Source organism: Rhinatrema bivittatum, chromosome 11 (genome assembly GCF_901001135.1).
Source record: "Rhinatrema bivittatum chromosome 11, aRhiBiv1.1, whole genome shotgun sequence".
Taxonomy (NCBI): domain Eukaryota; kingdom Metazoa; phylum Chordata; class Amphibia; order Gymnophiona; family Rhinatrematidae; genus Rhinatrema; species Rhinatrema bivittatum.
The window spans coordinates 31116202-31130638 of NC_042625.1; the positions used below are offsets into that span (position 1 = coordinate 31116202).

A 14437-nucleotide genomic window follows, 5' to 3' on the forward strand; every position below is an offset into this window, starting at 1 on the left:
TTGCACGTGAAGTTGGAGAACTCCAGCTCCACCAGATCCCAGCCCTGGTTCCAGTGGAGCTAGAAACCCAAAGGAGCAAGAGGAAACTGCTGATCAAGAAAAATCGAAGTCAGAATGTTTGTAAAGGCAATGCAAATTTTCCCTTCATACAATGCTTAAGTTGTATTATCCATGCTTCCTTATCTTTCCTAAGGATGAAGAATGCATGAGACCTGGTGAGGCCACAGATTTGAGCTTTTTGGAAAAGCTGGAAGAGAAAGTAGGAGATCACGCTTACTTCCTGACGTATGCATTTATAGTTTATAAACCATACTTCCACTGGCTGATAGCGTGTCTTAGCCACAGAGCCATGCGCCCTGACACTTGAGTTAAGGCAGGCAGGGATTGTGTGTATCTTGGTGGTGGCACTCACAGGCTCCTCACAGAGAATGGCAAAAGGAGGATCAGACCTGGAGCAGTGACTTCTCCTGGCTACTGAGTGGCACTGAAGTCACTAGTGGGGTAACCATTGGTGGCAGTAGGGTAGCACTGAGGCAATCAGTCTTAAAAGAGACTTCACTTCCAACTTCAGCCACTAAGGAAACTTTTTCATTTGTATAATCATATTTAGGAAGGTGGGTGAAAAAAATTGGAGAACTCCAACCCTCATATATACATTCTCACTTCTGAGGTATAAATACATTTATCCCAGGACAAGCACGATGATAGTCCTCACATATGGGTGACGTCACTGGATGGAGCTCTATCACGGAAAACCTTCTGTCAAAGTTTCTAGAAACGTTTGACTGGCACACTGAGTCCACTGAGCATGCCCAGCATGCCATGATTCCTCGAGCCACAGGGGTCTCCCTTCAGTCTTCGTTTTTCCACGCTGCAGTTAGCATCGCGGTGAAGGAGCCCTGTGTGACACACAATATATTCAGAGAAAAATTTAAAATTTCTCAATTCATCCCCTTCATAGGGGTCTCCCTGTCTCCACCGGCCAGTGACTACTTGTTTTTTCCTGGTCGATTCCGGTTAAACAGATTTTTCTGTCAGAAGGTCATCGATGGCTGTCCGGCCTTCGTAATGGCAACGGGTTTTTAAAAATGCCCGAACTGCCCTCGCACTATGTCCATCACCGACCCGCATGTCGAGTGTATGCTGTGCTTGGGCAAATCTCATAACATTTCCACCTGTCCACAATGCACCGAGATGAAGACCAAGGGCAGGCGAGCCCATCAAAAGAAGATGGAACATCTCTTCCATATTCAACTAATACCATCGATGTCGACATCGACTCAGTCGTCTGGAGTGGCCAAAAAGTTAGTCGTCCGAAAATGTAGCCCTGACGGCTCCCTTGACCAATTATCACCGACTCCATTCCGGTCATCTCTAAAATCTATATCGATGCTTGAGAAAAAAGGCACCAAACATCGTGAGAAGCATCGCCATTGTCATCGACGGATGTCAATACCTGATGTCGGATCGATTCTGGGAACTCCGTCGATGCAAGTAGAACCATTGCTGAAAAGATCTCGAGTGGAAGAGCCATCGATACCCTCGATGCCTCTCACTCCAAGGCAATCCCCACCGATAATGGTGCCGGGTACCGCGCCATCACAGGGACCTCTGCCACCCCCTATAGCTGCTCTGACCTCACCAGCTATTCGGGAGGAACTGGACGGTTTTATCTGCCAGACAGTCAAAGACACTCTCTGAGACCTTCAACCATCAGGGCCGATGCCTGCACTGACGCTATCTCAGTCACCGATACCCGCGCCGATACCACTACCAATGCCGGCATCGGTACCACTACCAATGCTCATGCCGATTCTGCTGCCAATGCCGGCGCCGGACCTTTCAGTCTTCGCACTATTACTCTCGAAGCTCGATGCTCCCGATGCAACCCTTACCAACGGCACCGAAAATGCTGATTCCTGTTAGCGAAGAGGATGCCTTTGGGGCTTCTCTGATGCCTGAACCTGTACCAGGGCCATCTGGAATTTCTCGGCCGAGAACTCCAGTGTCTCCATCAATGCCATTTTTTCCTCCATCGATGCCACTGCAGAAACCATCGATGCCTTTGTTCATGCCTCACTCTACTCCTCCATGATGTCCTTCATCAGACACCTGGGATGACGGAGACACCGATACTTCATCGGAAGATATACTGTCTGAACCATCCCCACCTGAAGAAAGAAGGAATCCACCACCAGAAGACCTCTCCTTTTCAAATTTTGTAAAGGAAATGGCTGATACCATTCCTTTCCAGCTAGTGGCAGAAGAGGACATGAGGCAAAAGACCCTGGAGGTTTTGCAATTTGTTGATCCTCCTAAAGAAGTTTTAGCAATACCAGTCCATGAAGTCCTGGTTGACCTACAACTTAAGCTGTGGGAGCACCCCTGTTCAATCCCACCAGTGAACAAGAGGATGGATGCCACTTACCTAGTACAACATATACCAGGTTACCAAAAGCCCCAACTCCCACACCAATCTGTGGTGGTAGAATCCGCCCAAAAGAAGTCAAAGAGAATCTGCCAACACTTGTCCACACCTCCTGGCAAGGAACAAAAATTCCTGGATACTCTTGGCAGGAAAGTTTTCCAAGATTCAATGCTTGTCTCCAGGATTGCATCATATCAATTATATATGACTCAATATCAACGCAATCTATGGAAGCAGATGCAACAATTGTCTGAGTCCTTACCTCAACAATATCAAGACTCAGTGAATAACATCATACACAAAGGTCTAGAAGCAGGCAAGCATGAAGTCCGTGCAGCCTATGACAGTTTTTAAACCTCATCCAGGATGGCTGCAATGGGAATTAGTGCCCTTAGGTGGGCCTGGCTGAAGGCCTCTGACCTTAGGCCTGAGGCTCAGGAAAAGTTGGCAGATCTGCCTTGTGCTGGTGATAACTTTTTTGGGGGAAAGGTTCAAGATGCAGTGGCACAGCTAAAAGAACATTCTGAAACTCTGCGCCAACTCTCCACTCTTCCAACAGAAATGCCCTCTTCTGCATGTAGAACAGTGAGAAAGGACACCAGGAAACCCTATTACAGGCCATGAAGGTATTATCCACCAGCACCTCGTGGTAGGGCATCCAGACCAGCACAGAGAAGTCAACCTAGGCAACCAAGAGCTTCTAGGCCTCAGCCTCCACCTCAGACAGGCCCAGCATCAGGATTTTGAAAACCTGCTAAAGGACAGCAGCCACTCCACCAACCCGATCCCAGATCTACCAGTGGGAGGTTGGGTCTCTTTCTTTCAACCCAATTGGTCAAACATCACAACAGATCAATGGGTACTATCCATTATAACAAAAGGTTACCAACTGGATTTTCTCACAGTACCAAACGACTCTCCACCAAAGTCTCTTTGGATGCACAAAGATCATATCACTCTCCTGCAAACAGAATTATCCCCCCTCCTGAGAGCCAGGGCCGTGGAACCAGTTCCTTGACCTCAGCAGGGCAGAGGATTCTACTCCCGCTATTTCCTCATTCCAAAGAAAACAGGAGGCCTACATCCCATCTTAGACCTCTGAAATCTCATCAAATTTCTTTGAAAAGAAAAATTCAGAATAGTCTCCTTAGGCACCATGCTTCCCCTTCTTCAAGCAGGAGATTGGCTCTGTTCTCTGGAGCTGCAAGACGCTTACGTTCACATTCCAATATTCCCTCCTCATCGCAAGTTTCTGCACTTCCTGGTGGGACATCAGCATTTCCAATACTGGGTTCTGCCATTCGGACTTGCCTCAGCACCCCGAGTATTTACAAAGAGCGTAGCGGTGGCAGCGGCCCTTTGCACAAGGAAAGTATACACGTCTTTCCTTACCTGGATGACTGGCTCATCAAAAGCCAGTCAAAACAAGGAGCTCTCAACTCTCTCAGGCTCACAATCAATCTGCTCCACTCGTTGGGATTTCTAATCAATTACCAAAAATCACACCTCATACCATCTCGACTACTGCAGTTCATCGGAGCAGAGTTGAACACCACAATATCAAAAGCCTTCCTCCCAGAGGACCACGCAGAGACACTCTCCACATTAGCGAAATCTCTGCACACAAAGAAATGTGCAACAGCCCATCAGTTTCTAACTCTGCTCGGCCACATGGCCTCCACAGTCCATGTCACTCCTATGGCCAGATTAGCCATGAGAATAACCCAATGGACATTAAGATCACAGTGGATACAAGCCATTCAACCACTGTTGTCTCCAATTCAAATAACCCACCAATTACGTTCATCTCTCCTCTGGTGGCGAACACAAACAACTTGCGCACAGGCCTACCCTTCCAACAACCAGTTCCACAAGTAACTGGTTACAGATGCATCCACCTTAGGTTGGGAAGCACACATAGGCAATCTCCAGACTCAGGGTACTTGGACAAAACTCGAAGCAACATTTAAAATCAATTTCCTGGAGCTTCTAGCTATACATTATGCTCTATATGCGTTCAAGGACTGCCTTTCACACAATACCATTCTTATACAGACAGACAACACGGTAGCCATGTGGTACCTGAACAAACAAGGAGGCACAGGCTCGTATCTCCTCTGCCAAGAAGCCGCACAGATTTGGGGTTGGGCCCTGACACACTCCATGTTTCTCCGGGCCACTTATCTAGCAGGCATACACAACGTAGTTGCAGATCACCTTAGTCGTCAGTTCCATCCCCACAAGTGGTCCCTGGATCGTTTGGTAACGACCAGAATATTCCAACGCTGGGGCCAAACAACCATAGACCTCTTTGCATCCGAACTGAATCACAAAGTGGGCAGATTCTGCTCCCTATACAAACAGACCAACAAGTTCGCCAGGGACGCCTTTGCTCGCCCCTGGACTTCAGGCCTTCTATATGAGTATCCCCCGATACCGCTGATAACCAAAACTCTAGTGAAGCTACAACAGGACAAAGAGGCAATGATACTCATAGCCCCATATTGGCCTCGACAAGTGTGGTTTCCCATACTTCTCGACCTCTCGATCAGAGAACCAATTCACCTGGGCACAGTTCCCACTCTCATAACTCAGGATGAGGGCAGGTTGTGCCATCCCAACCTTTAATCCCTATCTCTAACAGTCTGGATGTTGAAAGCTTGATCCTGCAACCACTAAATCTTTCAACTAATGTGTCTCAAGTGATTGTCCCTTCACGTAAACCTTCCACATGAAAACATACTTTTCTGTGCACACCACGTGGTGTGCACAGAAAAGTATTGACCCCTTTTCCTGCCCCACATCATCTTTATTAGACTATCTCTGGCACCTTTCAGACTCTGGTCTCCAGGCTACGTCAGTAAGGGTACATTTAAGTGCTATCTCAGCTTACCATAATACAGTAGGGGATGCACTGATATCAGCGCAACCCCTTGTCAGTAGGTTTATGAGAGGTTTACTTCAGCTTAAATCCCCGTTACAGCTACCAGTCGCAGAATGGGACCTTAATGTAGTACTAACAAGACTTATGTGTTCTCCCTTTGAACCCATGGATTCCTGCAATGTTAAATTTCTTACACGGAAAGTTCTCTTCCAATAGCTATTACATCTGCTAGAAGGGTTAGTGAGATGCAAACACTTGTCACATACTCATCCTATACAAGGTTCCTACAGGACCGAGTGTTCCTCCATACTCACCCAAAATTCCTTCCCAAAGTAGTTACGGAATTCCACTTGAATCAGTCCATAGTCTTGCCCACATTCTTCCCAAGACCTCACTCTCACCAAGATGAGAGGGTTTTACAAACCTTAGACTGTAAACGTGCACTTGCATATTACCTAGACCGCACTGCAGTTCATAGGAAATCCACCCAATTCTTTGTTTCTTTTGATAAAAACAAACCAGATAAAGCAGTGGGCAAACAAACTCTCTCCAACTGGCTTGCAGATTGTATAGAGTTCTGCTATAAAAAAGCAGGCCTTCCTCTCCAGGGACGAGTAAAGGCGCACTCAGTAAGAGCAATGTTAACCTCAGTAGCACACTATCATTCAGTGCCAATAGCTGACATATGTAAAGCTGCAACATGGAGTTCTCTTCACACCTTTGCAGCTCATTATTGTTTGGACAAGGAAGGACGACAAGATTCAGCTTACGGACGATCTGTCTTAAAGAACTTGTTTCCAGCGTAATCCCAACTTCTTCAGCATCCAACCTACTTTGATTTTAGTCTGCCTCATTTTTTCCAACAGTACACCAGTTGTTGTGCCCGTTGCACAAGTTGTTTGTTGTTGGTCCAATACAAGAATGACTCAGCCTGTAGCTTGCTAATCACCCATATGTGAGGACTAGGGATGTGAATCGTTTTTTGACGATTTAAAATATCGTCCGATATATTTTAAATCGTCAAAAATCATTAGAGCCACGATACAATAACAATTCCCCCGATTTAATGTGAAAAAATCGTAAATCGGGGGAAGGGGGAGGGCGGGAAAACCGGCACACTAAAACACCCTAAAACCCACCCCGACCCTTTAAAATAAATCCCCCACCCTCCCGAACCCCCCCAAAATGCCTTAAATTACCTGGGGGTCCAGAGGGGGTCCGGAACGACCTCCTGCAATCGAATCGTGTTGTCTTCAGCTGGCGCCATTTTGCGCCGGCCGTAGACAACACGATTCGACTGCAGGAGGTCGTTCCGGACCCCCGCTGTACTTTTGGCAAGTCTTGTGGGGGTCAGGAGGCCCCCCCAAGCTGGCCAAAAGTCCCTGGGGGTCCGGGAGCGATCTGCTGCCGCGAATCGCCGGCCAGCCGAAAAGGGCCTGGCCCGGCACTCGCTATTTGAGGCCCGAGGTCTCGCGTTGCTACGTGCTGGCGCAATGACGTCACCGCGCGCCTGCATGGCGACGCCATCGCGCCCCTGACGCATGCCCCGGCCCTCCCGAAGCGCTCGCCCTGCCGGGGGAGCTCCTCCCACCGCCGCCCGGACGCCGGACCCCGGACCCCGGGATCGCGCAGCTAGGCTGATCCCGGTGGGGAACAGGGAGAGGTGGGGGTCGAAAAACGATTCGCGGCAGCAGATCGCTCCCGAACCCCCAGGGACTTTTGGCCAGCTTGGGGGGGCCTCCTGACCCCCACAAGACTTGCCAAAAGTCCAGCGGGGATCCGGAACGACCTCCTGCAGTCGATCTCCTGCCGGCGCCATTTTCCGTACGGAAAAACGATTCGCGGCAGGAGATCGCTCCCGGACCCCCGCTGGACCCCCAGGGACTTTTGGCCAGCTTGGGGGGGGCCTCCTGACCCCCACAAGACTTGCCAAAAGTCCAGCGGGGGTCTGGAACGACCTCCTGCAGTCGAATCGTGTTGTCTACGGCCGCCGCCATTTTGCGGCGGCCATTTTGCAAAATGGCGCCGGCTGAAGACAACACGATTCAATAGCAGGAGGCCGTTTCGGACCGCCGCTCTACCCAGGGTAATTTAAGGCATGGGGGGGGGGGGGTTCGGGAGGATGGGGGATTTAATTTAAAGGGTCGGGGGTGGGTTTTAGGGGGTTTTAGTGTGCCGGTTTTCCTGCCCTCCCCCTTCCCCCGATTTAGCTACGGACCGCCGCTGGACCCCAGGGTAATTTAAGGCATTTGGAGGGGGGTTCGGGAGGGTGGGGGATTTAATTTAAAGGGTCGGGGTGGGTTTTAGGGGAGTTTAGTGTGCCGGTTTTCCTGCCCTCCCCCTTCCCCCGATTTACGATTTTTTGACGATAAATCGGGGGAATTGGTATTGTATCGTGGCCCTAACGGTTTTTGACGATTTAAAATATATCGGACGATATTTTAAATCGTCAAAAAACGATTCACATCCCTAGTGAGGACTACATCCTTCTGTCCTGGGATAACACCTATTACAAGGTAAGCAATTTTGCTTTATACATCTGTTTGTATTTTATATATTATGCAGCCTCACTTCCTGATTATATACCCAGACACCCAACTCAAGTTAATAAACGTGAAGGGAAATAAATTTAATAGCAACCAAAGCTACCCTCATTTTTTAATATTACTCAAATAAACCATCAGACTCCTTAACCTGCTAACACTAAGAAGCTGCTAATCAAGGAGAAAACAAGGCTATAGAATACAACCAAAGTTCCCTGTGCATACCCGGATCAGTTCAGACTCCTGGGTTTATTCATCCATGTCAGCAGATGAAGATAGAGAAAGTGAAAACTGACACTATTTCAAATACCCTAGTGCCACCTGCAGTTCCTCAGTATTTCTCTGTCTCCAGCAGATGATGGCAGCTGAATATACCTGCAGTTTCTTTCAGTGTGCCCAATATTTTTTTTTCTAGCTTTTTGAGCCTTTCTCCCAGGGGTTGGGGTTCCTAATCAGGGATCCCTACCCTGTTTGGTTTAGGCGGACGGGCTGGGAGTTGGTGACCCTTTTGTACGCTTGGTCCCAGAGTAGCCGTGGGGTGCACATCTGGTGGTCCAGATCCCTCTGCTCACGAGGTCACTTTGGTGACTTTTGTTTTTGTTGGCTCTATTAGTTATTTTTTTCTTTCCCCTCTCCGTTCCTTAATTGCTGAATTGAACTGGACAGCTCTCTTTAGTTTTAGGAGAGGGGACCGTCTGTTAAAGTTTAAAAACAAACAAAAAAAAAAGAGTCAGGACCAGGGATGGTTGTCAGCACAGTGGTAAGGTCGACTCTCCCTCCTCCTGCCCCCCCCAAGCAGTGCTTCGGGGTTCTCTTCTCTTTTGTTTTCTTTTTCCCACCGGTGTAATGGAGCGCGGGCAGTTGTCACTCCGCCGAACAGACAGTGCTCCAGACTCTGCAATCTCCAGGCTGGGTAGTGAATCTAGCCAAGAGTCACTTAATCCCTTCTCAAACTCTAGAGTTCTTGGGAGCATGTTTCAACATGCTTCAGGGCAGGGTGTTCCTGACGGAGGAGAGAGTGATCAAGTTGCAAACTCAAGTTCAGTGCTTGTCAAGGTTGCACACCCCCAGAGCCTGGGACTTCCTGCAGGTCCTCGGATCAATGACCTTCGACCTTAGAGCTGGTTCCGTGGGCCTTCGCTCATATGAGGCCACTTCAGAAGTGTCTTCTAACACAGTGGAGCCCGTTAATAGAGGCATTCCACCAACCTGTGTCTCTCACTCCTCCTGCCAGGGACAGCCTATCCTGGTGGCTTCACACTCCCAACCTGGTGCGATGAATCGCGTTGGAGGTTCCAGTCTGGGTCATTCTTACTACCGATGCCAGTCTATCTGGTTGGTGTGTCAGGGTCAAGCAACCCAGGATGCCTGGGCGGCAAACGAGGTTTCTTGGTCTATCAATCACTTGGAGACCAGGGCTGTACGGCTAGTTTTTCTTGTCTTTCTGCCTTTGGTTTGGGGCCAAACTTGGGTTCTGTTGGACAATGCGACGAACATAGCTTACATTAACCGATAAGGCGGCACCAAGAGTCATGCAGTAGCACTGAGGTTCACGTGTTGATCTTCTGGGCAGAACAACATCTGGTTCAGTTAGCTGCATCGCATATCGCAGGGGTCGAAAATGTCCAAGCAGATTTTCTCAGTCGCAGTTTTCTTGATCCCGGAGAATGGGAATTGTCAGACACGGCAATATGGCTCATTTGCTGGAAGTGGGGACTTCCATACGTAGATCTGATGGTGACTCGACACAATGCGAAAGCTCCCCGCTTCTTCAGCAGACAGAGGGAACATGGGGCCGAGGGTGTAGACGCTTTAGTGGTGCCTTGGCCTCAGGAAGTTCTTCTAACGTTTTCCCTCCGTGGCCGCTGATAGGCAAGGTTTTGCGGTGCATAGAGAGGCCTCCGAGAGAAGGGATACTGGTGGTCCTGGAGTGGCCTCGCCAGCCGTGTTTCATGGATCTTGTCAATCTAGCAGTCAAGGGCCCATTGCGGTTTGGTCATCTCCTTCGTCTTCTGTGGCAGGGTAGATCACTTTTGTCTAGTGGCTTGGCTTTTGAGAGGAAGCATTTGAGGAGCAGGAGGTATCCGGAAGTGGTGATTACTACCCTTCTCCAAGCGAGATGGAAGTCCACCTCCTTTTCCTATGTGCGACTGGAAGGTTTTTGAGTCCTGATGTGTGTCTAAGGGAGTTCAAGCGTTGCATTCTTCACTGTCTCATGTCTTGTTGTTCCTCCAGGATGGATTAGTCAAGGGCCTTGCTTTCAACTCGCTAAGAGTACAAGTAGCGGTCTTGGCTTCCCGACGAGGGAAGGTGGATGGGTACCATCTATCTTCTCACCCTGATGTGGTCAGATTTATTCGAGGAGTCAAGAATCTGCATCCTCCTATGCGGAATCTCACCTTGGAATCCACCTTGGAAGGGAGGCTCCCTTCGAACCTATTCGCAGAGCGACCCTAAAGGATCTGGCTTTGAGGGTTGTTTTCCTGGTAGCTATCTGCTCTGCGAGAAGAATTTCTGAGTTGCAAGCTTTATAGTGTCGTGATCCATTTCTTCAAATTTCAGAAGTAGGTGTCTCATTGCGGACGGTGCCATCTTTTCTTCCGAAGGTAGTTTCTGCTTTTCATCTCAATCAGACAGTGGAACTGCCGGCCTTTCTGGACTTGAGTGGTTCTGAGCATAATGCACGGGAACTTTAGAAGTTAGACATCTGTAGAGCCTTGTTGCAATATTTAAAGGTCACAAATGATTTTAGGAGGTCTGATCACCTTTTTATTTTGCGGAGTGGTCTAAAGAAGGGTACCCAGGCTTCCAAAACTTCCATTGCAAGGCAGCTTAAGGAAGCCATTGGCTCTGCATACATTCTCAAGGATCAACAGGTACCGGAAGGTTTGAGAGCTCACTCTACTCGATTGCAGGCGACCTCTTGGGCAGAAACTCAGTTGGTTTCTCCTCAAGAAATTTGTAGAGCGGCGACTGGGAAGTCGCTGCATACTTTTGTGAGACATTATCACCTAGATGTGGGGGATCCAGAGGCTCAATCTTTTGGTGATGGTGTCTTGCAAGCGGGACTCTCCAGGTCCCACCCTGGTTAGGAAGCTTTGGTACATCCCAGGAGTCTGGACTGATCCGGGTATGTACAGGGAAAGGAAAATTGGTTCTTGCTTGTTAATTTCCATTCCTGTAGTACCACAGATCAGTCCAGAGCCCACCCGTTTTGTGGAAGTGGAGAGTTGTCCGCTCAGCTGTTGAATTTTTGTCATAGCAGAAGAGTTCTTTACCAAGCTTTTTTTATTATACTAGTTCTATACAAGTTTTGTTATACAAGGTTTTGATTGGTTTGATATGGCACTTAGCTTGGGTACAGGTCAATACTGAGGAACTGCAGGTGGCACTAGGGTATTTGAAGCAGTGTCAGTTTTTACTTTCTCTGTCTCCATCTGCTGGCACGGATGAATAAACCCAGGAGTCTGGACTGATCGGTGGTACTACAAGAACAGAAATTAGCAGGTAAGAACCAATGTTCCTTTATTTTCATGTATTGAAAGTGCATAGTACTCTACATGATATGTCAGAAATTAAGAATGTCCACAGCTTCTTCCCATAGTCAGAGATCCACTCCTACCATTAAAAAAAAATCCCTTTTCTTTCAGAATAAATGTTACTTTGTATCTAAGGTACTTTGCTTTTTCTTGATTTTATGTTTTTCCCCTTAATCTGTAGCCGAAAGCTTGCAGATCAAAAAGCCCGAAAGACAATTGATTGGGTGGACTTCCGACTCCTTCACTATGCAGGAGAAGTTACTTACTGCACTATAGGTGAGTACCTCCATGGGCCAGCTCACATTTAAGTTCATGGTTTCTTCTCATGCACATATATTCTTTTAAACTAAAATAGCACGCCTCTGCAGCTGTATATACTTTCCATGTGCTATTTGTGCAGGATGCCAAGCAAAGGCAAAATACTGTGCATGCAGTTGAAAACTGAATGCTGTTTTCTTACCCCAATCTAAAAACACCCACAGGAATTCCTCTTTTTAATGCAGCTAAAAGTATGTACCCAAGGTCATTTTTAGCAGAATTTGAGAAGAGCAATTTTAAATCAGGTTTATTTACCCAGTTAAATACCTTTTGAAAATTACCTCTCTCTTTATAGTGAAAATAAACATGCTTTTTTTCAAGTTTGTAATGTATTTTGTATGCCTTAGTCTTTCATCTGTAGCACCAAACTCCCTGTCTTGGAGCTGTTCCTGTATCTTACAAGGAATAATGTGTGGGTAGAAAAAGTAGGGGAGAAGTAAGATAGAAAGGGTTAAAATATTAAAAAAGAAAGGTAGAAATATTTCTTGATAATGAATTAAGTATTTTTAAAATAAAAATGCTATTCAGAATTGCAGCACTCAGTGCACTCTGTGCACAAGGAGAGGAATGGTCAGCAGAAAAAGGATGTGCTATTGCTCCTGTTTAAGCCCCTAGTGAGATCTCATTTGAAATACTGTGTACAATTCTGATGACCGAACCTTTAAAAGGATAAACTGGATGGAATTAGTTCAGAGGATGGCTAAAATGGTCAGTGGTCTTCATTGTAAGCATATGGGGACAGACTTAAAAATCTAAACATGTATATGTAATGGAATTGATTAGGGATGTGCTTTCGTTTTGAACGAATGCGCAATCCGCAACTTATAGGTCCCTATTCATTGCATTCGTGGGTCCGCAAAACGCTTGGCGAACCCCCACGAATGCAACATATCATTAGTTTCATTCTTTTTGTTTGCGCCGCGGTGTTTTAGTGGCTGTTTGAAATAGAAGGCCATGTGAGAGTAGGGGCGGATTGGCCTATCGGGGGATCGGGTTTCCCCTGGTGGGCCGGACTAGCTGATCATGTGGCCTCCTCTGCTCCGGGTCATTGAGGACGCCGGGCCAAAGAAATGAAGAAACCAGGCCGGCAGGGCTGAAGAAAAGAAGATGGCCGCTGCCAGCCACCGCTGCCGGAGAAATGAAGACTGGCGCAGTCAGCCACCGATGGAGAGCAGGCCAGCGGGGCTGAAGAAAACAAGATCGGTGCAGCCAGCTACCACCTGAGACCAGGCTGAAGAAAAGAAGATGGCTGCTGCCAGCCGCCGGCAGTGAAATGAAGACCAGCACAGCCAGCCACTGATGGAGACGAGCTGTTCAGCTGGGGGCCTTTGTGTGTATATGTATTTGAGATCGGAAGGGTGCTTCTGTTTATGTGTATGTGAGAAAGGAATGGTGCTTCTGTGTGTGTCTTGCACCTATCAACTTTCTGCCACTCTGCCTTGCTGCCATACACCAGACGATTCTACTCCTTGTGGTGTTCTTGCCACTATCATGGTTCCTCAGTGTGTTGCTGCTAGTCTTTCTACTGCTTTGTCCCTTTATCGGCACCTTGTGGTTTTTTCATACACCCATTCTGCTTGCTATGTTCTCCCTTCATTGTGTTGTAGGATGTTGATGCCACTTGCTTGCCACTTTGCCTGTCGTGCTGCCTTTGAAGGTTCATGCAACTGTTATCGGTGCTCTCTTTTGAAGCTGTGCTGTGCTGTGCTTTTGACACTCTCGTTGCTGCTTTGCACCTCTATTAAAACACTCTCTATCCACTTCTGGTACCCCTTCGCCCCTTTACAGTGCCTTAGGCTATTCATGCCACTTTGGTGCCACTTTGCCACAGTCTAAATACCTTGGAGCTCTTTTCTCGTTCTGATGATGGCTCCCCAGACTTTTTATCAGAATTGATTTTTTAAAAAAAACCCAGTTCTGCAGCCAAAAGTAGGCTGCAAATACTTCCCCCATTGATTTTAATGGGAAAATGAAAAATGAATAAAATGAATCAAACGAATTGGGTTTTCCCCATGAAATGAATGCAACGCATTTGGGTCCTGGCGAAACAAATAAGAATCAAAACAAATTTTTTCCTTCTGCACATCCCTAGAATTGATTGCCTTAAGTCTAAAGCAGTGGCATAGCCAGAACTGTTTTGTTTTGGGTTTTTTTTTGGGGGGGGGGGGGGCCCAAGGTTAACATGGATGGGCAGTAGGTATACAGGTCTGAGTCCTACTAGTTATACTCTTATCCATAAATAATGCCTTAGAGTGCACCTGACAAAGAATTTCTAAGTAGTCTGCATCAGTTGTTATGCATCATGAGTGAAACTTTACAATATTTTAACTTAATTATTTCAAGCACTTACCAACATTAAAAATGCCATATTAATCTGTATTAATGTTTTATTTATCGTAGTTTATAAATACACAAGAATATTATGTAAAAAGCAAAGACACAAATATCAGATCCAATCAATCACGTAATAAAATATCAATGTATTCTCTTATGAATCTTCTTTCTAGAAAGGCAGAGATAATCATAATCATAGCAATAATTATAAGAATGAGTGCAGAGCAGAACTAGGACAGTTCACATTAGAACTCAACATACAAAAATAAAAATATTCAAATTCTGGTGTCACCTCAGCAAAACAAAATCCTTCCATTGCTAAACATTTTGGGGTAGATTTTATAAATTTACGCGCACGCGTACTTTTGTTCGTGCACCAGGCGCGAACAAA

At 46.9% G+C, this 14437-nt stretch overlaps 1 protein-coding gene across 2 annotated transcripts in view; it reads left to right on the forward strand.

Annotated features, from left to right (window-relative positions):
• Positions 1 to 14437, forward strand: part of MYO1H (myosin IH) — a 245452-nt gene that overhangs the window by 135876 nt on the left and 95139 nt on the right. For both annotated transcript variants that reach the window (XM_029571488.1, XM_029571486.1), the window contains exons 14-15: positions 194 to 285; positions 11576 to 11670. In XM_029571488.1, the coding sequence (XP_029427348.1) occupies positions 194 to 285; positions 11576 to 11670 (187 nt within the window). The remainder of the gene's footprint in view (positions 1 to 193; positions 286 to 11575; positions 11671 to 14437) is intronic.